At 35.5% G+C, this 23,901-nt stretch overlaps 1 protein-coding gene across 2 annotated transcripts in view; it reads left to right on the forward strand.

Moving 5' to 3' along the window:
- The window catches only part of LOC139529701 (DNA topoisomerase 3-beta-1-like), a 67,001-nt gene that overhangs the window by 18,359 nt on the left and 24,741 nt on the right, over positions 1–23,901 (forward strand). For both annotated transcript variants that reach the window (XM_071325554.1, XM_071325555.1), the window contains 4 exons: positions 274–408; positions 1,994–2,106; positions 2,690–2,781; positions 3,941–4,049. In XM_071325554.1, coding sequence (XP_071181655.1) covers positions 274–408; positions 1,994–2,106; positions 2,690–2,781; positions 3,941–4,049 — 449 coding nt within the window. The remainder of the gene's footprint in view (positions 1–273; positions 409–1,993; positions 2,107–2,689; positions 2,782–3,940; positions 4,050–23,901) is intronic.

Genomic DNA, 23,901 nt, shown 5'->3' on the forward strand with positions numbered 1-23,901 from the left:
TAGGGTAAATATGGAGATTTAGACAGTACCCTGATATCTATAGTATTGTATTTGTAGGGTAAATATGGAGATTTAGACAGTACCCTGATATCTATAGTATTCTATTTGTAGGGTAAATATGGAGATTTAGACAGTACCCTGATATCTATAGTATTCTATTTGTAGGGTAAATATGGAGATTTAGACAGTACCCTGATATCTATAGTATTCTATTTGTAGGGTAAATATGGAGATTTAGACAGTACCCTGATATCTATAGTATTGTATTTGTAGGGTAAATATGGAGATTTAGACAGTACCCTGATATCTTATGGACCCTGCCAAACACCTACCTTAGGACTCTGTGTGGACAGACATGATAAGATACAATCTTTTAAACCAGAGGCCTACTGGGTCATTAACTTACAGGTTAGTCTCATTGATAAAAGTAAGAAGATGTTGGATGATTGCTAATGAGAAAACTATGATCAAATGATTTGGATATAAACATATATATATATGCTGATGGTTTACAAAAGATACCGTATATCAGGGTTTTTTTGAGTCAGCTTTTTTTTGGTGATTTGATGACAAAATAGGAAGGTTAAATTTTTGCTTAATGGAAAAATACACGCAAAAAAAACACTGTATTGTATTGTTAAAGATGTACAGTTAAACATAAAGTGTAAATGACTGGCAGATAATTGATTTCATATATATACGTGTACTACAAACTTAAATACACATATTCATAGATCTTTAATCATGTCCATTGTGGCATGGTAAAAAATTATGATTTTATTCAAGTTTTTAATTGAATTTTTACACTATTGAGTTATGACAACAATCAATAGACGTCGGTAATTAACATTTTTGAACTTCTGTGTTGTCAGAGATATGATATGTATTAGCAAATTTAATTATTAAAAAAACAAGATATCTCAATTAATTAAACATACTCTTTTGATTTTCCAATCAACACAAAAGACAGATTTTACATAAAAATGTAATGTTTCCTTTAGAGTTAAATGAGTGTACATATAATTTTAATTTTATAATTAACAGTTTTATCTATGAAACGTTTAAAGAACAGATGTAAATTAGAATTAAACACAGGCAAAAAAAACCAGATATATGGTATACTGTACATGTATATTCATTTATTTTTGTTGGTACCATTTTTTTTGGATTGATATTTGATTTTGTTGTATCGCCAATTTCTTCATAAATTACAATAGAAAAAATTTCCAGGTAACCACAATAGCCATGAAAATTGGTATCCAATTTTAAATAGTGAATACACAATAGTAAAATATCAGAGTGGTTGAACTTGGTTATATAGGCAAAGGGAAGGAGGATAAAAGCAATTATAGGTCGTTGTTAGGCCTTCAACAATGAGAAAACCCCATACATGTACCTTATAGGTCGTTGTTAGGCCTTCAACAATGAGAAACCCCATACCTTATAGGTCATTTTAAGCCTTCAACAATGAGAAAACCCCATACCTTATAGGTCGTTGTTAGGCCTTCAACAATGAGAAAACCCCATACCTTATAGTTCATTGTTAGGCCTTCAACAATGAGAAAACCCATACCTTATAGTTCATTGTTAGGCCTTCAACAATGAAAAAACCCCATACCTTATAGTTCATTGTTAGGCCTTCAACAATGAGAAAACCCCATACCTTATAGTTCATTGTTAGGCCTTCAACAATGAGAAAACCCCATACCGTATAGTTCATTGTTAGGCCTTCAACAATGAGAAAACCCCATAACTTATAGTTCATTGTTAGGCCTTCAACAATGAGAAAACCCCATACCTTATAGTTCATTGTTAGGCCTTCAACAATGAGAAAACCCCGTACCTTATAGTAAGCTTTAAAAGGGTCTGACATAAAAAATGGGAGACAATTCAAATGCAAAAAAACTAAAAGCCTTATTTTATAGCAGTAAATCTGTCACCTAAGAGGCCATTTGTATGTGAAATCTTCTGTAAAACATGGTCCATATTACAGATAGCTCACCCTGGTGGACGGAGTATTTATCTTGACTGGGACAGAGTCAGAATCTTTGATAAAGAAGTAGCACAGATGTTCCTTAATATGATAAAATCTGCTGACTCAGCAAGGTAAGAATGTAACAGAATTTGAACTTTTGCTATCACTTTACGTCTGTCTGATATTTGTAAAATATACTCCTCTAAAACTGCATAATAGATTGTATTATTCCTATAGAAACTTGCTTAACAGTGTAAAATGCCAAAATTATCAGCATGACAAATTGCATACAACCGGAGAAAAAAAATGTTTACCGGTACATGTTTTGAAGTTATTGCCCCTAAAATATCCAAACTTTTTTCAGTTATTGGCAACTTAATGAGCTAGGTGTAAAATTATAAAAAAGGATCAGCATGACAAGATGGACAAGTTGTATCTACCCTCAGAATCTGTCAACATATGTTAGAATTATTGCCATGAAATATCATTTTTATAGTTTTGGGCTGTAATTTAGAATAGTATATGATCTAGGTTAAATGTAAACAGCAAAAAGAGCAAAGACTGGCCGGCTGAAACTATCAATTTCTGAGCTAGCTTGTTAACAGCATGACAATAATTTTTTTCTGAATGAAAGTTGAAGTTCATATTTATACTTTTGATTGTCCTATCTTTTCTTTCTAAAATACATAATTTTTGTTCATGACTTTATTACAGAGTTACAAAGGTTGTACAAGAGGAAAAGTTCAAAGGTCGACCACAAGCTCTAAATACTATAGAAATGTTACGATCAGCTAGTTCTGGACTAGGTAAAATGCACAAATATAGAATATTAAGTACAGTTTGTTTTTAAAACTTAAAGGGAAGTTTAAATTTTGTTATAATCACTATTTGTTATTAAAGACAAGTCGCAGTAAGTTTTTTATTTAAACAAATAAGGAGCATTTATTAAAAAAGATATAAATGGATTGTTTCAGTATATATCCTGGTGAAGATTCTTGATTAGCCTTGTTTTTTTTCTGTTTTCCACTCTTCAAGTCTTGATGCAAATGAAATCTAAATTTAAAACTATAACAGAAAATCATCAATTTGTCCATGTTGTTTGTTGTAAGAACTTTCTCTTTAGATATTGCCAATTATAATGAAAATTAATTAACTTCTGTGAATATGTTTTAAAGCTACACAACTGTGATGTCATAGTAAATAAAAAAGAGGTGCTTTCAATATAAGATTCCAACAAGTACAGAAACTAGAGGGCCTTCTGTCTTAATGATAAAATAGCTATACCCCCGCTTTAAAAAAGTGGGGGTTTACTGTTTTACCTCTGTCTATCCATCAGCCATCCACCCGTCAGTCTCAATGAATATGTATCTCAGGAACTAATTTACAAGGCTTTCTAAATTTGGTTTCAGGGTTTATATAAGTCAGCTATACCATTTGATGTGCTTTCAGAACCACAACTCAACACTTTCTGTTAACTGAACACTTACATTTTTGTCACATTTTTCTCAGGAACTACATTACAAAGATTTCGGAAATTTGGTTTCAAGGTTTATGTAAGTTAGTTTAACGATGTGTTGCGTTTTCAAATTCATCTCGTAACAACTTCCTGTTATGGAAAACACTTACATTATTTTTTTACATGACATCCAAGCTGAATGCTTTCGTCACATTTTTCTCACGAACTGCATTACAAGGATTTTTAAAACTTGGTTTTAGTTTTTATATAAGTCAGCTATACTGTTCTGATGAGATTTCAGATTCATCGCTCAGCAACTTCCTGTTTAACGTGAATTAATTGGTCGGGGGTTTCCTCCGTGAGCAGTAGCTCACTTGATGAAATTTTTCCCCAAATTTAATCGTGCTTGATAAAAAATTTGATTTCATTAAAAATTAAGGTTGTTACAGGATACAAATATAGCAGAATTTTTATTTTCTTTATCAAAAATTATATGAATGGTTTTACAGGTATTAGTCCACAGCATACAATGCAGGTAGCTGAAAGATTGTATACACAAGGTTACATCAGTTATCCTAGAACTGAAACAACACAATATCCTGAGAACTTTGATTTAGTGTAAGTTATTATATAAGTTATCCTAGAACTGAAACAACACAATATCCTGAGAACTTTGATTTGGTGTAAGTTATTATATAAGTTATCCTAGAACAGAAACAACACACTAATCTCACCGTGAATACTTGTGATTTTGGCTGATTCCTCCACTCTATATTAATGTATACTTGTAAGTTACTCTCACCGTGAATACTGGTGATTGTTGCTGATTCCTCCACTCTATATTAATGTATACTTGTTAGTGACTCTCACGGTGAATACTGGTGATTGTGGCTGATTTCTCCACTCTATATCAATGTATACTTGTTAGTGACTCGCACTGTGAATACTGGTGATTGTGGCAGATTCCTCCACTCTATATCAATGTATACTTGTTAGTGACTTTCACCGTGAATACTGGTGATTGTGGCTGATTCCTCCACTCTATATTAATGTATACTTGTTAGTGACTTTCACTGTGAATACTGGTGATTGTGGCTGATTCCTCCACTCTATATTAATGTATACTTGTTAGTGACTCTCACCATGAATACTGGTGATTATGGCAGATTCCTCCACTCTATATTAATGTATACTTGTTAGTGACTTTCACCGTGAATACTGGTGATTGTGACTGATTCCTCCACTCTATATCAATGTATACTTGTTAGTGACTCTCACCATGAATACTGGTGATTATGGCAGATTCCTCCACTCTATATTAATGTATACTTGTTAGTGACTCTCACCATGAATACTGGTGATTGTGGCTGATTCCTCCACTCTATATCAATGTATGCTTGTTAGTGACTTTCACCGTGAATACTGGTGATTGTGGCTGATTCCTCCACTCTATATTAATGTATACTTGTTAGTGACTATCACCGTGAATACAGGTGATTGTGGCGGATTCCTCAACTCTATATTAATGTATACTTGTTAGTGACACTCACTGTGAATACTGGTGATTGTGACTGATTCCTCCACTCTATATTAATGTATACTTGTTAGTGACACTCACTGTGAATACTGGTGATTGTGGCTGGTTCCTCCATTCTATATTAATGTATACTTGATAGTGACTCTCACCGTGAATACTGGTGATTGTGGCAGATTCCTCCACTCTAAATCAATGTATACTTGTTAGTGACACTCACTATGAATACTGGTGATTGTGGCCGATTCCTCCACTCTATATTAATGTATACTTGTTAGTGACTCTCATTATGAATACTGGTGATTTTGGCTGATTTCTCCACTCTATATTAATGTATACTTGATAGTGACTCTCACCGTGAATACTGGTGATTGTGGCAGATTCCTCCACTCTATATTAATGTATACTTGTTAGTGACACTCACCGTGAATACTAGTGATTGTGGCTGATTTCTCCACTCTATATTAATGTATACTTGTTAGTGACACTCACTGTGAATACTGGTGATTGTGACTGATTCCTCCACTCTATATTAATGTATACTTGTTAGTGACTCTCACCGTGAATACTGGTGATTGTGACTGATTCCTCCACTCTATATCAATGTATATTTGTTAGTGACTCTCATAATGAATACTGGTGATTGTGGCAGATTCCTCCACTCTATATTAATGTATACTTGTAAGTGACTCTCACCGTGAATACTGGTGATTGTGGCTGATTCCTCCACTCTATATTAATGTATACTTTTAAGTGACTCTCACTGTGAATACTGGTGATTGTGGCTGATTCCTCCACTCTATATCAATGTATACTTGTTAGTGACACTCACTGTAAATACTGGTGATTGTGGCAGATTCCTCCACTCTATATTAATGTAGACTTGTTAGTGACACTCACCCTGAATACTAGTGATTGTGGCTGATTCCTCCACTCTATATCAATGTATACTTGTTAGTGACACTCACTGTGAATACTGGTGATTGTGGCAGATTCCTCCACTCTATATTAATGTATACTTGTTAGTGACTCTCATTATGAATACTGGTGATTGTGGCTTATTTCTCCACTCTATATTAATGTATACTTGTTAGTGACACTCACTATGAATACTGGTGATTTTGGCTGATTTCTCCACTCTTTATTAATGTATACTTGTTAGTGACTCTCATTATGAATACTGGTGATTGTGGCTGATTTCTCCACTCTTTATTAATGTATACTTGTTAGTGACACTCACTGTGAATACTGGTGATTTTGGCTGATTCCTCCACTCTATATTAATGTATACTTGTTAGTGACTCTCACCGTGAATACTGGTGATTGTGGCTTATTTCTCCACTCTATATTAATGTATACTTGTTAGTGACTCTCACTGTGAATACTGGTGATTGTGGCAGATTTCTCCACTCTATATTAATGTATACTTGTTAGTGACTCTCATTATGAGTACTGGTGATTGTGGCTTATTTCTCCACTCTATATTAATGTATACTTGTTAGTGACACTCACTGTGAATACTGGTGATTGTGACTGATTCCTCCACTCTATATTAATGTATACTTGTTAGTGACACTCACTGTGAATACTGGTGATTGTGGCAGATTCCTCCACTCTATATTAATGTATACTTGTTAGTGACTCTCATTATGAATACTGGTGATTGTAGCTTATTTCTCCACTCTATATTAATGTATACTTGTTAGTGACACTCACTGTGAATACTGGTGATTGTGGCAGATTCCTCCACTCTATATTAATGTATACTTGTTAGTGACTCTCATTATGAATACTGGTGATTGTGGCTTATTTCCCCACTCTATATTAATGTATACTTGTTAGTGACACTTATTGTGAATACTGGTGATTGTGACTGATTCCTCCACTCTATATTAATGTATACTTGTTAGTGACACTCACTGTGAATACTGATGATTGTGGCAGATTCCTCCACTCTATATTAATGTGTACTTGTTAGTGACTCTCATTATGAATACTGGTGATTGTGGCTTATTTCTCCAGTCTATATAAATGTATACCTGTTAGTGACACTCACTGTGAATACTGGTGATTGTGGCTGATTTCTCCAATTTATATTAATGTATACTTGTTAGTGACACTCACTGTGAATACTGGTGATTGTGGCTGATTCCTCCACTCTATATTAATGTATACTTGTTAGTGACTCTCACCGTGAATACTGGTGATTGTGGCTGATTTCTCCACTCTATATTAATGTATACTTGTTAGCGACTCTCACTGTGAATACTGGTGATTGTGGCTGATTTCTCCAATTTATATTAATGTATACTTGTTAGTGACACTCACTGTGAATACTGGTGATTGTGGCTGATTCCTCCACTCTATATTAATGTATACTTGTTAGTGACTCTCATTATGAATACTGGTGATTGTGACTGATTCCTCCACTCTATATCAATGTATACTTGTTAGTGACTTTCACCGTGAATACTGGTGATTGTGACTGATTCTTCCACTCTATATTAATGTATACTTGTTAGTGACACTCACTGTGAAAACTGGTGATTGTGGCTGGTTCCTCCACTCTATATTAATGTTTACTTGATAGTGACTCTCACCGTGAATACTGGTGATTGTGGCAGATTCCTCCACTCTAAATCAATGTATACTTGTTAGTGACACTCACTATGAATACTGGTGATTGTGGCCGATTCCTCCACTCTATATTAATGTATACTTGTTAGTGACTCTCATTATGAATACTGGTGATTTTGGCTGATTTCTCCACTCTATATTAATGTATACTTGATAGTGACTCTCACCGTGAATACTGGTGATTGTGGCAGATTCCTCCACTCTATATTAATGTATACTTGTTAGTGACACTCACCCTGAATACTAGTGATTGTGGCTGATTTCTCCACTCTATATTAATGTATACTTGTTAGTGACACTCACTGTGAATACTGGTGATTGTGACTGATTCCTCCACTCTATATTAATGTATACTTGTTAGTGACTCTCACCGTGAATACTGGTGATTGTGACTGATTCCTCCACTCTATATCAATGTATATTTGTTAGTGACTCTCATGGTGAAAGCTGGTGATTGTGGCAGATTCCTCCACTCTATATTAATGTATACTTGTAAGTGACTCTCACCGTGAATACTGGTGATTGTGGCTGATTCCTCCACTCTATATTAATGTATACTTTTAAGTGATTCTCCCTGTGAATACTGGTGATTGTGGCTGATTTCTCCACTCTATATCAATGTATACTTGATAGTGACACTCACTGTGAATACTGGTGATTGTGGCAGATTCCTCCACTCTATATTAATGTATACTTGTTAGTGACTCTCATTATGAATACTGGTGATTGTGGCTTATTTCTCCACTCTATATTAATGTATACTTGTTAGTGACACTCACTATGAATACTGGTGATTGTGGCTGATTTCTCCACTCTTTATTAATGTATACTTGTTAGTGACTCTCATTATGAATACTGGTGATTGTGGCTGATTTCTCCACTCTTTATTAATGTATACTTGTTAGTGACACTCACTGTGAATACTGGTGATTTTGGCTGATTCCTCCACTCTATATTAATGTATACTTGTTAGTGACTCTCATTATGAATACTGGTGATTGTGGCTTATTTCTCCACTCTATATTAATGTTTACTTGATAGTGACTCTCACTGTGAATACTGGTGATTGTGGCAGATTTCTTCACTCTATATTAATGTATACTTGTTAGTGACTCTCATTATGAGTACTGGTGATTGTGGCTTATTTCTCCACTCTATATTAATGTATACTTGTTAGTGACACTCACTGTGAATACTGGTGATTGTGACTGATTCCTCCACTCTATATTAATGTATACTTGTTAGTGACACTCACTGTGAATACTGGTGATTGTGGCAGATTCCTCCACTCTATATTAATGTATACTTGTTAGTGACTCTCATTATGAATACTGGTGATTGTGGCTTATTTCTCCACTCTATATTAATGTATACTTGTTAGTGACACTCACTGTGAATACTGGTGATTGTGGCAGATTCCTCCACTCTATATTAATGTATACTTGTTAGTGACTCTCATTATGAATACTGGTGATTGTGGCTTATTTCCCCACTCTATATTAATGTATACTTGTTAGTGACACTTATTGTGAATACTGGTGATTGTGACTGATTCCTCCACTCTATATTAATGTATACTTGTTAGTGACACTCACTGTGAATACTGATGATTGTGGCAGATTCCTCCACTCTATATTAATGTGTACTTGTTAGTGACTCTCATTATGAATACTGGTGATTGTGGCTTATTTCTCCAGTCTATATAAATGTATACCTGTTAGTGACACTCACTGTGAATACTGGTGATTGTGGCTGATTTCTCCAATTTATATTAATGTATACTTGTTAGTGACACTCACTGTGAATACTGGTGATTGTGGCTGATTCCTCCACTCTATATTAATGTATACTTGTTAGTGACTCTCACCGTGAATACTGGTGATTGTGGCTGATTTCTCCACTCTATATTAATGTATACTTGTTAGTGACTCTCACTGTGAATACTGGTGATTGTGGCTGATTTCTCCAATTTATATTAATGTATACTTGTTAGTGACACTCACTGTGAATACTGGTGATTGTGGCTGATTCCTCCACTCTATATTAATGTATACTTGTTAGTGACTCTCATTATGAATACTGGTGATTGTGACTGATTCCTCCACTCTATATCAATGTATACTTGTTAGTGACTTTCACCGTGAATACTGGTGATTGTGACTGATTCCTCCACTCTATATTAATGTATACTTGTTAGTGACACTCACTGTGAATACTGGTGATTGTGGCTGGTTCCTCCACTCTATATTAATGTTTACTTGATAGTGACTCTCACCGTGAATACTGGTGATTGTGGCAGATTCCTCCACTCTATATTAATGTATACTTGTTAGTGACACTCACCGTGAATACTAGTGATTGTGGCTGATTTCTCCACTCTATATTAATGTATACTTGTTAGTGACACTCACTGTGAATACTGGTGATTGTGACTGATTCCTCCACTCTATATTAATGTATACTTGTTAGTGACTCTCACCGTGAATACTGGTGATTGTGACTGATTCCTCCACTCTATATCAATGTATATTTGTTAGTGACTCTCATGGTGAAAGCTGGTGATTGTGGCAGATTCCTCCACTCTATATTAATGTATACTTGTAAGTGACTCTCACCGTGAATACTGGTGATTGTGGCTGATTCCTCCACTCTATATTAATGTATACTTTTAAGTGATTCTCACTGTGAATACTGGTGATTGTGGCTGATTTCTCCACTCTATATCAATGTATACTTGATAGTGACACTCACTGTGAATACTGGTGATTGTGGCAGATTCCTCCACTCTATATTAATGTATACTTGTTAGTGACTCTCATTATGAATACTGGTGATTGTGGCTTATTTCTCCACTCTATATTAATGTATACTTGTTAGTGACACTCACTATGAATACTGGTGATTGTGGCTGATTTCTCCACTCTTTATTAATGTATACTTGTTAGTGACTCTCATTATGAATACTGGTGATTGTGGCTGATTTCTCCACTCTTTATTAATGTATACTTGTTAGTGACACTCACTGTGAATACTGGTGATTTTGGCTGATTCCTCCACTCTATATTAATGTATACTTGTTAGTGACTCTCATTATGAATACTGGTGATTGTGGCTTATTTCTCCACTCTATATTAATGTATACTTGTTAGTGACTCTCACTGTGAATACTGGTGATTGTGGCAGATTCCTCCACTCTATTTTAATATATACTTGTTAGTGACTTTCACTGTGAATACTGATGATTGTGGCAGATTCCTCCACTCTATATTAATGTATACTTGTTAGTGACTCTCATTATGAGTACTGGTGATTGTGGCTTATTTCTCCACTCTATATTAATGTATACTTGTTAGTGACACTCACTGTGAATACTGGTGATTGTGACTGATTCCTCCACTCTATATTAATGTATACTTGTTAGTGACACTCACTGTGAATACTGGTGATTGTGGCAGATTCCTCCACTCTATATTAATGTATACTTGTTAGTGACTCTCATTATGAATACTGGTGATTGTGGCTTATTTCTCCACTCTATATTAATGTATACTTGTTAGTGACACTCACTGTGAATACTGGTGATTGTGGCAGATTCCTCCACTCTATATTAATGTATACTTGTTAGTGACTCTCATTATGAATACTGGTGATTGTGGCTTATTTCCCCACTCTATATTAATGTATACTTGTTAGTGACACTTATTGTGAATACTGGTGATTGTGACTGATTCCTCCACTCTATATTAATGTATACTTGTTAGTGACACTCACTGTGAATACTGATGATTGTGGCAGATTCCTCCACTCTATATTAATGTGTACTTGTTAGTGACTCTCATTATGAATACTGGTGATTGTGGCTTATTTCTCCAGTCTATATAAATGTATACCTGTTAGTGACACTCACTGTGAATACTGGTGATTGTGGCTGATTTCTCCAATTTATATTAATGTATACTTGTTAGTGACACTCACTGTGAATACTGGTGATTGTGGCTGATTCCTCCACTCTATATTAATGTATACTTGTTAGTGACTCTCACCGTGAATACTGGTGATTGTGGCTGATTTCTCCACTCTATATTAATGTATACTTGTTAGTGACTCTCACTGTGAATACTGGTGATTGTGGCTGATTTCTCCAATTTATATTAATGTATACTTGTTAGTGACACTCACTGTGAATACTGGTGATTGTGGCTGATTCCTCCACTCTATATTAATGTATACTTGTTAGTGACTCTCATTATGAATACTGGTGATTGTGACTGATTCCTCCACTCTATATCAATGTATACTTGTTAGTGACTTTCACCGTGAATACTGGTGATTGTGACTGATTCCTCCACTCTATATTAATGTATACTTGTTAGTGACACTCACTGTGAATACTGGTGATTGTGGCTGGTTCCTCCACTCTATATTAATGTTTACTTGATAGTGACTCTCACCGTGAATACTGGTGATTGTGGCAGATTCCTCCACTCTATATTAATGTATACTTGTTAGTGACACTCACCGTGAATACTAGTGATTGTGGCTGATTTCTCCACTCTATATTAATGTATACTTGTTAGTGACACTCACTGTGAATACTGGTGATTGTGACTGATTCCTCCACTCTATATTAATGTATACTTGTTAGTGACTCTCACCGTGAATACTGGTGATTGTGACTGATTCCTCCACTCTATATCAATGTATATTTGTTAGTGACTCTCATGGTGAAAGCTGGTGATTGTGGCAGATTCCTCCACTCTATATTAATGTATACTTGTAAGTGACTCTCACCGTGAATACTGGTGATTGTGGCTGATTCCTCCACTCTATATTAATGTATACTTTTAAGTGATTCTCACTGTGAATACTGGTGATTGTGGCTGATTTCTCCACTCTATATCAATGTATACTTGATAGTGACACTCACTGTGAATACTGGTGATTGTGGCAGATTCCTCCACTCTATATTAATGTATACTTGTTAGTGACTCTCATTATGAATACTGGTGATTGTGGCTTATTTCTCCACTCTATATTAATGTATACTTGTTAGTGACACTCACTATGAATACTGGTGATTGTGGCTGATTTCTCCACTCTTTATTAATGTATACTTGTTAGTGACTCTCATTATGAATACTGGTGATTGTGGCTGATTTCTCCACTCTTTATTAATGTATACTTGTTAGTGACACTCACTGTGAATACTGGTGATTTTGGCTGATTCCTCCACTCTATATTAATGTATACTTGTTAGTGACTCTCATTATGAATACTGGTGATTGTGGCTTATTTCTCCACTCTATATTAATGTATACTTGTTAGTGACTCTCACTGTGAATACTGGTGATTGTGGCAGATTTCTCCACTCTATATTAATGTATACTTGTTAGTGACTCTCATTATGAGTACTGGTGATTGTGGCTTATTTCTCCACTCTATATTAATGTATACTTGTTAGTGACACTCACTGTGAATACTGGTGATTGTGACTGATTCCTCCACTCTATATTAATGTATACTTGTTAGTGACACTCACTGTGAATACTGGTGATTGTGGCAGATTCCTCCACTCTATATTAATGTATACTTGTTAGTGACTCTCATTATGAATACTGGTGATTGTGGCTTATTTCTCCACTCTATATTAATGTATACTTGTTAGTGACACTCACTGTGAATACTGGTGATTGTGGCAGATTCCTCCACTCTATATTAATGTATACTTGTTAGTGACTCTCATTATGAATACTGGTGATTGTGGCTTATTTCCCCACTCTATATTAATGTATACTTGTTAGTGACACTTATTGTGAATACTGGTGATTGTGACTGATTCCTCCACTCTATATTAATGTATACTTGTTAGTGACACTCACTGTGAATACTGATGATTGTGGCAGATTCCTCCACTCTATATTAATGTGTACTTGTTAGTGACTCTCATTATGAATACTGGTGATTGTGGCTTATTTCTCCAGTCTATATAAATGTATACCTGTTAGTGACACTCACTGTGAATACTGGTGATTGTGGCTGATTTCTCCAATTTATATTAATGTATACTTGTTAGTGACACTCACTGTGAATACTGGTGATTGTGGCTGATTCCTCCACTCTATATTAATGTATACTTGTTAGTGACTCTCACCGTGAATACTGGTGATTGTGGCTGATTTCTCCACTCTATATTAATGTATACTTGTTAGTGACTCTCACTGTGAATACTGGTGATTGTGGCTGATTTCTCCAATTTATATTAATGTATACTTGTTAGTGACACTCACTGTGAATACTGGTGATTGTGGCTGATTCCTCCACTCTATATTAATGTATACTTGTTAGTGACTCTCATAGTGAATACTGGTGATTGTGGCTGATTCCTCCACTCTATATTAATGTATACTTGTTAGTGACTCTCATTATGAATACTGGTGATTGAATTCTCCACTCTATATTAATGTATACTTGTTAGTGACTCTCACTGTGAATACTGGTGATTGTGGCAGATTCCTCCACTCTATATTAATGTATACTTGTTAGTGACTCTCACTGTGAATACTGGTCATTGTGGCAGATTCCTCCACTCTATTTTAATATATACTTGTTAGTGACTTTCACCGTGAATACTGATGATTGTGGCAGATTCCTCCACTCTATATTAATGTATACTTGTTAGTGACTCTCATTATGAATACTGGTGATTGTGGCTTATTTCTCCACTCTATATTAATGTATACTTGTTTGTGACTCTCACTGTGAATACTGGTGATTGTGGCAGATTCCTCCACTCTATATTAATGTAGACTTGTTAGTGACTCTCATTATGAATACTGGTGATTGTGGCTTATTTCTCCACTCTATATTAATGTATACTTGTTTGTGACTCTCACTGTGAATACTGGTGATTGTGGCAGATTCCTCCACTCTATATTAATGTAGACTTGTTAGTGACTCTCATTATGAATACTGGTGATTGTGGCTTATTTCTCCACTCTATATTAATGTATACTTGTAAGTGACACTCACCGTGAATACTGGTGATTGTGGCAGATTCCTCCACTCTATATTAATGTATACTTGTTAGTGACACTCACCGTGAATACTGGTGATTGTGGCAGATTCCTCCACTCTATATTAATGTATACTTGTAAGTGACTCTCACCGTGAATACTGGTGATTGTGGCTGATTCCTCCACTCTATATTAATGTATACTTTTAAGTGATTCTCACTGTGAATACTGGTGATTGTGGCTGATTTCTCCACTCTATATCAATGTATACTTGATAGAGACACTCACTGTGAATACTGGTGATTGTGGCAGATTCCTCCACTCTATATTAATGTATACTTGTTAGTGACTCTCATTATGAATACTGGTGATTGTGGCTTATTTCTCCACTCTATATTAATGTATACTTGTTAGTGACACTCACTATGAATACTGGTGATTGTGGCTGATTTCTCCACTCTTTATTAATGTATACTTGTTAGTGACTCTCATTATGAGTACTGGTGATTGTGGCTGATTTCTCCACTCTTTATTAATGTATACTTGTTAGTGACACTCACTGTGAATACTGGTGATTTTGGCTGATTCCTCCACTCTATATTAATGTATACTTGTTAGTGACTCTCATTATGAATACTGGTGATTGTGGCTTATTTCTCCACTCTATATTAATGTATACTTGTTAGTGACTCTCACTGTGAATACTGGTGATTGTGGCAGATTTCTCCACTCTATATTAATGTATACTTGTTAGTGACTCTCATTATGAGTACTGGTGATTGTGGCTTATTTCTCCACTCTATATTAATGTATACTAGTTAGTGACACTCACTGTGAATACTGGTGATTGTGACTGATTCCTCCACTCTATATTAATGTATACTTGTTAGTGACACTCACTGTGAATACTGGTGATTGTGGCAGATTCCTCCACTCTATATTAATGTATACTTGTTAGTGACACTCACTGTGAATACTGATGATTGTGGCAGATTCCTCCACTCTATATTAATGTGTACTTGTTAGTGACTCTCATTATGAATACTGGTGATTGTGGCTTATTTCCCCACTCTATATTAATGTATACTTGTTAGTGACACTTATTGTGAATACTGGTGATTGTGACTGATTCCTCCACTCTATATTAATGTATACTTGTTAGTGACACTCACTGTGAATACTGATGATTGTGGCAGATTCCTCCACTCTATATTAATGTGTACTTGTTAGTGACTCTCATTATGAATACTGGTGATTGTGGCTTATTTCTCCAGTCTATATAAATGTATACCTGTTAGTGACACTCACTGTGAATACTGGTGATTGTGGCTGATTTCTCCAATTTATATTAATGTATACTTGTTAGTGACACTCACTGTGAATACTGGTGATTGTGGCTGATTCCTCCACTCTATATTAATGTATACTTGTTAGTGACTCTCACCGTGAATACTGGTGATTGTGGCTGATTTCTCCACTCTATATTAATGTATACTTGTTAGTGACTCTCACTGTGAATACTGGTGATTGTGGCTGATTTCTCCAATTTATATTAATGTATACTTGTTAGTGACACTCACTGTGAATACTGGTGATTGTGGCTGATTCCTCCACTCTATATTAATGTATACTTGTTAGTGACTCTCATTATGAATACTGGTGATTGTGACTGATTCCTCCACTCTATATCAATGTATACTTGTTAGTGACTTTCACCGTGAATACTGGTGATTGTGACTGATTCCTCCACTCTATATTAATGTATACTTGTTAGTGACACTCACTGTGAATACTGGTGATTGTGGCTGGTTCCTCCACTCTATATTAATGTTTACTTGATAGTGACTCTCACCGTGAATACTGGTGATTGTGGCAGATTCCTCCACTCTATATTAATGTATACTTGTTAGTGACACTCACCGTGAATACTAGTGATTGTGGCTGATTTCTCCACTCTATATTAATGTATACTTGTTAGTGACACTCACTGTGAATACTGGTGATTGTGACTGATTCCTCCACTCTATATTAATGTATACTTGTTAGTGACTCTCACCGTGAATACTGGTGATTGTGACTGATTCCTCCACTCTATATCAATGTATATTTGTTAGTGACTCTCATGGTGAAAGCTGGTGATTGTGGCAGATTCCTCCACTCTATATTAATGTATACTTGTAAGTGACTCTCACCGTGAATACTGGTGATTGTGGCTGATTCCTCCACTCTATATTAATGTATACTTTTAAGTGATTCTCACTGTGAATACTGGTGATTGTGGCTGATTTCTCCACTCTATATCAATGTATACTTGATAGTGACACTCACTGTGAATACTGGTGATTGTGGCAGATTCCTCCACTCTATATTAATGTATACTTGTTAGTGACTCTCATTATGAATACTGGTGATTGTGGCTTATTTCTCCACTCTATATTAATGTATACTTGTTAGTGACACTCACTATGAATACTGGTGATTGTGGCTGATTTCTCCACTCTTTATTAATGTATACTTGTTAGTGACTCTCATTATGAATACTGGTGATTGTGGCTGATTTCTCCACTCTTTATTAATGTATACTTGTTAGTGACACTCACTGTGAATACTGGTGATTTTGGCTGATTCCTCCACTCTATATTAATGTATACTTGTTAGTGACTCTCATTATGAATACTGGTGATTGTGGCTTATTTCTCCACTCTATATTAATGTATACTTGTTAGTGACTCTCACTGTGAATACTGGTGATTGTGGCAGATTTCTCCACTCTATATTAATGTATACTTGTTAGTGACTCTCATTATGAGTACTGGTGATTGTGGCTTATTTCTCCACTCTATATTAATGTATACTTGTTAGTGACACTCACTGTGAATACTGGTGATTGTGACTGATTCCTCCACTCTATATTAATGTATACTTGTTAGTGACACTCACTGTGAATACTGGTGATTGTGGCAGATTCCTCCACTCTATATTAATGTATACTTGTTAGTGACTCTCATTATGAATACTGGTGATTGTGGCTTATTTCTCCACTCTATATTAATGTATACTTGTTAGTGACACTCACTGTGAATACTGGTGATTGTGGCAGATTCCTCCACTCTATATTAATGTATACTTGTTAGTGACTCTCATTATGAATACTGGTGATTGTGGCTTATTTCCCCACTCTATATTAATGTATACTTGTTAGTGACACTTATTGTGAATACTGGTGATTGTGACTGATTCCTCCACTCTATATTAATGTATACTTGTTAGTGACACTCACTGTGAATACTGATGATTGTGGCAGATTCCTCCACTCTATATTAATGTGTACTTGTTAGTGACTCTCATTATGAATACTGGTGATTGTGGCTTATTTCTCCAGTCTATATAAATGTATACCTGTTAGTGACACTCACTGTGAATACTGGTGATTGTGGCTGATTTCTCCAATTTATATTAATGTATACTTGTTAGTGACACTCACTGTGAATACTGGTGATTGTGGCTGATTCCTCCACTCTATATTAATGTATACTTGTTAGTGACTCTCACCGTGAATACTGGTGATTGTGGCTGATTTCTCCACTCTATATTAATGTATACTTGTTAGTGACTCTCACTGTGAATACTGGTGATTGTGGCTGATTTCTCCAATTTATATTAATGTATACTTGTTAGTGACACTCACTGTGAATACTGGTGATTGTGGCTGATTCCTCCACTCTATATTAATGTATACTTGTTAGTGACTCTCATAGTGAATACTGGTGATTGTGGCTGATTCCTCCACTCTATATTAATGTATACTTGTTAGTGACTCTCATTATGAATACTGGTGATTGAATTCTCCACTCTATATTAATGTATACTTGTTAGTGACTCTCACTGTGAATACTGGTGATTGTGGCAGATTCCTCCACTCTATATTAATGTATACTTGTTAGTGACTCTCACTGTGAATACTGGTCATTGTGGCAGATTCCTCCACTCTATTTTAATATATACTTGTTAGTGACTTTCACCGTGAATACTGATGATTGTGGCAGATTCCTCCACTCTATATTAATGTATACTTGTTAGTGACTCTCATTATGAATACTGGTGATTGTGGCTTATTTCTCCACTCTATATTAATGTATACTTGTTTGTGACTCTCACTGTGAATACTGGTGATTGTGGCAGATTCCTCCACTCTATATTAATGTAGACTTGTTAGTGACTCTCATTATGAATACTGGTGATTGTGGCTTATTTCTCCACTCTATATTAATGTATACTTGTTTGTGACTCTCACTGTGAATACTGGTGATTGTGGCAGATTCCTCCACTCTATATTAATGTAGACTTGTTAGTGACTCTCATTATGAATACTGGTGATTGTGGCTTATTTCTCCACTCTATATTAATGTATACTTGTAAGTGACACTCACCGTGAATACTGGTGATTGTGGCAGATTCCTCCACTCTATATTAATGTATACTTGTTAGTGACACTCACCGTGAATACTGGTGATTGTGGCAGATTCCTCCACTCTATATTAATGTATACTTGTAAGTGACTCTCACCGTGAATACTGGTGATTGTGGCTGATTCCTCCACTCTATATTAATGTATACTTTTAAGTGATTCTCACTGTGAATACTGGTGATTGTGGCTGATTTCTCCACTCTATATCAATGTATACTTGATAGAGACACTCACTGTGAATACTGGTGATTGTGGCAGATTCCTCCACTCTATATTAATGTATACTTGTTAGTGACTCTCATTATGAATACTGGTGATTGTGGCTTATTTCTCCACTCTATATTAATGTATACTTGTTAGTGACACTCACTATGAATACTGGTGATTGTGGCTGATTTCTCCACTCTTTATTAATGTATACTTGTTAGTGACTCTCATTATGAGTACTGGTGATTGTGGCTGATTTCTCCACTCTTTATTAATGTATACTTGTTAGTGACACTCACTGTGAATACTGGTGATTTTGGCTGATTCCTCCACTCTATATTAATGTATACTTGTTAGTGACTCTCATTATGAATACTGGTGATTGTGGCTTATTTCTCCACTCTATATTAATGTATACTTGTTAGTGACTCTCACTGTGAATACTGGTGATTGTGGCAGATTTCTCCACTCTATATTAATGTATACTTGTTAGTGACTCTCATTATGAGTACTGGTGATTGTGGCTTATTTCTCCACTCTATATTAATGTATACTAGTTAGTGACACTCACTGTGAATACTGGTGATTGTGACTGATTCCTCCACTCTATATTAATGTATACTTGTTAGTGACACTCACTGTGAATACTGGTGATTGTGGCAGATTCCTCCACTCTATATTAATGTATACTTGTTAGTGACTCTCATTATGAATACTGGTGATTGTGGCTTATTTCTCCACTCTATATTAATGTATACTTGTTAGTGACACTCACTGTGAATACTGGTGATTGTGGCAGATTCCTCCACTCTATATTAATGTATACTTGTTAGTGACTCTCATTATGAATACTGGTGATTGTGGCTTATTTCCCCACTCTATATTAATGTATACTTGTTAGTGACACTTATTGTGAATACTGGTGATTGTGACTGATTCCTCCACTCTATATTAATGTATACTTGTTAGTGACACTCACTGTGAATACTGATGATTGTGGCAGATTCCTCCACTCTATATTAATGTGTACTTGTTAGTGACTCTCATTATGAATACTGGTGATTGTGGCTTATTTCTCCAGTCTATATAAATGTATACCTGTTAGTGACACTCACTGTGAATACTGGTGATTGTGGCTGATTTCTCCAATTTATATTAATGTATACTTGTTAGTGACACTCACTGTGAATACTGGTGATTGTGGCTGATTCCTCCACTCTATATTAATGTATACTTGTTAGTGACTCTCACCGTGAATACTGGTGATTGTGGCTGATTTCTCCACTCTATATTAATGTATACTTGTTAGTGACTCTCACTGTGAATACTGGTGATTGTGGCTGATTTCTCCAATTTATATTAATGTATACTTGTTAGTGACACTCACTGTGAATACTGGTGATTGTGGCTGATTCCTCCACTCTATATTAATGTATACTTGTTAGTGACTCTCATAGTGAATACTGGTGATTGTGGCTGATTCCTCCACTCTATATTAATGTATACTTGTTAGTGACTCTCATTATGAATACTGGTGATTGAATTCTCCACTCTATATTAATGTATACTTGTTAGTGACTCTCACTGTGAATACTGGTGATTGTGGCAGATTCCTCCACTCTATATTAATGTATACTTGTTAGTGACTCTCACTGTGAATACTGGTGATTGTGGCAGATTCCTCCACTCTATTTTAATATATACTTGTTAGTGACTTTCACCGTGAATACTGATGATTGTGGCAGATTCCTCCACTCTATATTAATGTATACTTGTTAGTGACTCTCATTATGAATACTGGTGATTGTGGCTTATTTCTCCACTCTATATTAATGTATACTTGTTTGTGACTCTCACTGTGAATACTGGTGATTGTGGCAGATTCCTCCACTCTATATTAATGTAGACTTGTTAGTGACTCTCATTATGAATACTGGTGATTGTGGCTTATTTCTCCACTCTATATTAATGTATACTTGTTTGTGACTCTCACTGTGAATACTGGTGATTGTGGCAGATTCCTCCACTCTATATTAATGTATACTTGTTAGTGACACTCACTGTGAATACTGATGATTGTGGCAGATTCCTCCACTCTATATTAATGTGTACTTGTTAGTGACTCTCATTATGAATACTGGTGATTGTGGCTTATTTCTCCAGTCTATATAAATGTATACCTGTTAGTGACACTCACTGTGAATACTGGTGATTGTGGCTGATTTCTCCAATTTATATTAATGTATACTTGTTAGTGACTCTCATTATGAATACTGGTGATTGTGGCTTATTTCTCCACTCTATATTAATGTATACTTGTTAGTGACTCTCACTGTGAATACTGGTGATTGTGGCAGATTTCTCCACTCTATATTAATGTATACTTGTTAGTGACTCTCATTATGAGTACTGGTGATTGTGGCTTATTTCTCCACTCTATATTAATGTATACTTGTTAGTGACACTCACTGTGAATACTGGTGATTGTGACTGATTCCTCCACTCTATATTAATGTATACTTGTTAGTGACACTCACTGTGAATACTGGTGATTGTGGCAGATTCCTCCACTCTATATTAATGTATACTTGTTAGTGACTCTCATTATGAATACTGGTGATTGTGGCTTATTTCTCCACTCTATATTAATGTATACTTGTTAGTGACACTCACTGTGAATACTGGTGATTGTGGCAGATTCCTCCACTCTATATTAATGTATACTTGTTAGTGACTCTCATTATGAATACTGGTGATTGTGGCTTATTTCCCCACTCTATATTAATGTATACTTGTTAGTGACACTTATTGTGAATACTGGTGATTGTGACTGATTCCTCCACTCTATATTAATGTATACTTGTTAGTGACACTCACTGTGAATACTGATGATTGTGGCAGATTCCTCCACTCTATATTAATGTGTACTTGTTAGTGACTCTCATTATGAATACTGGTGATTGTGGCTTATTTCTCCAGTCTATATAAATGTATACCTGTTAGTGACACTCACTGTGAATACTGGTGATTGTGGCTGATTTCTCCAATTTATATTAATGTATACTTGTTAGTGACACTCACTGTGAATACTGGTGATTGTGGCTGATTCCTCCACTCTATATTAATGTATACTTGTTAGTGACTCTCACCGTGAATACTGGTGATTGTGGCTGATTTCTCCACTCTATATTAATGTATACTTGTTAGTGACTCTCACTGTGAATACTGGTGATTGTGGCTGATTTCTCCAATTTATATTAATGTATACTTGTTAGTGACACTCACTGTGAATACTGGTGATTGTGGCTGATTCCTCCACTCTATATTAATGTATACTTGTTAGTGACTCTCATTATGAATACTGGTGATTGTGACTGATTCCTCCACTCTATATCAATGTATACTTGTTAGTGACTTTCACCGTGAATACTGGTGATTGTGACTGATTCCTCCACTCTATATTAATGTATACTTGTTAGTGACACTCACTGTGAATACTGGTGATTGTGGCTGGTTCCTCCACTCTATATTAATGTTTACTTGATAGTGACTCTCACCGTGAATACTGGTGATTGTGGCAGATTCCTCCACTCTATATTAATGTATACTTGTTAGTGACACTCACCGTGAATACTAGTGATTGTGGCTGATTTCTCCACTCTATATTAATGTATACTTGTTAGTGACACTCACTGTGAATACTGGTGATTGTGACTGATTCCTCCACTCTATATTAATGTATACTTGTTAGTGACTCTCACCGTGAATACTGGTGATTGTGACTGATTCCTCCACTCTATATCAATGTATATTTGTTAGTGACTCTCATGGTGAAAGCTGGTGATTGTGGCAGATTCCTCCACTCTATATTAATGTATACTTGTAAGTGACTCTCACCGTGAATACTGGTGATTGTGGCTGATTCCTCCACTCTATATTAATGTATACTTTTAAGTGATTCTCACTGTGAATACTGGTGATTGTGGCTGATTTCTCCACTCTATATCAATGTATACTTGATAGTGACACTCACTGTGAATACTGGTGATTGTGGCAGATTCCTCCACTCTATATTAATGTATACTTGTTAGTGACTCTCATTATGAATACTGGTGATTGTGGCTTATTTCTCCACTCTATATTAATGTATACTTGTTAGTGACACTCACTATGAATACTGGTGATTGTGGCTGATTTCTCCACTCTTTATTAATGTATACTTGTTAGTGACTCTCATTATGAATACTGGTGATTGTGGCTGATTTCTCCACTCTTTATTAATGTATACTTGTTAGTGACACTCACTGTGAATACTGGTGATTTTGGCTGATTCCTCCACTCTATATTAATGTATACTTGTTAGTGACTCTCATTATGAATACTGGTGATTGTGGCTTATTTCTCCACTCTATATTAATGTATACTTGTTAGTGACTCTCACTGTGAATACTGGTGATTGTGGCAGATTTCTCCACTCTATATTAATGTATACTTGTTAGTGACTCTCATTATGAGTACTGGTGATTGTGGCTTATTTCTCCACTCTATATTAATGTATACTTGTTAGTGACACTCACTGTGAATACTGGTGATTGTGACTGATTCCTCCAC

This window comes from Mytilus edulis, chromosome 7, assembly GCF_963676685.1.
Source record: "Mytilus edulis chromosome 7, xbMytEdul2.2, whole genome shotgun sequence".
Lineage (NCBI taxonomy): Eukaryota > Metazoa > Mollusca > Bivalvia > Mytilida > Mytilidae > Mytilus > Mytilus edulis.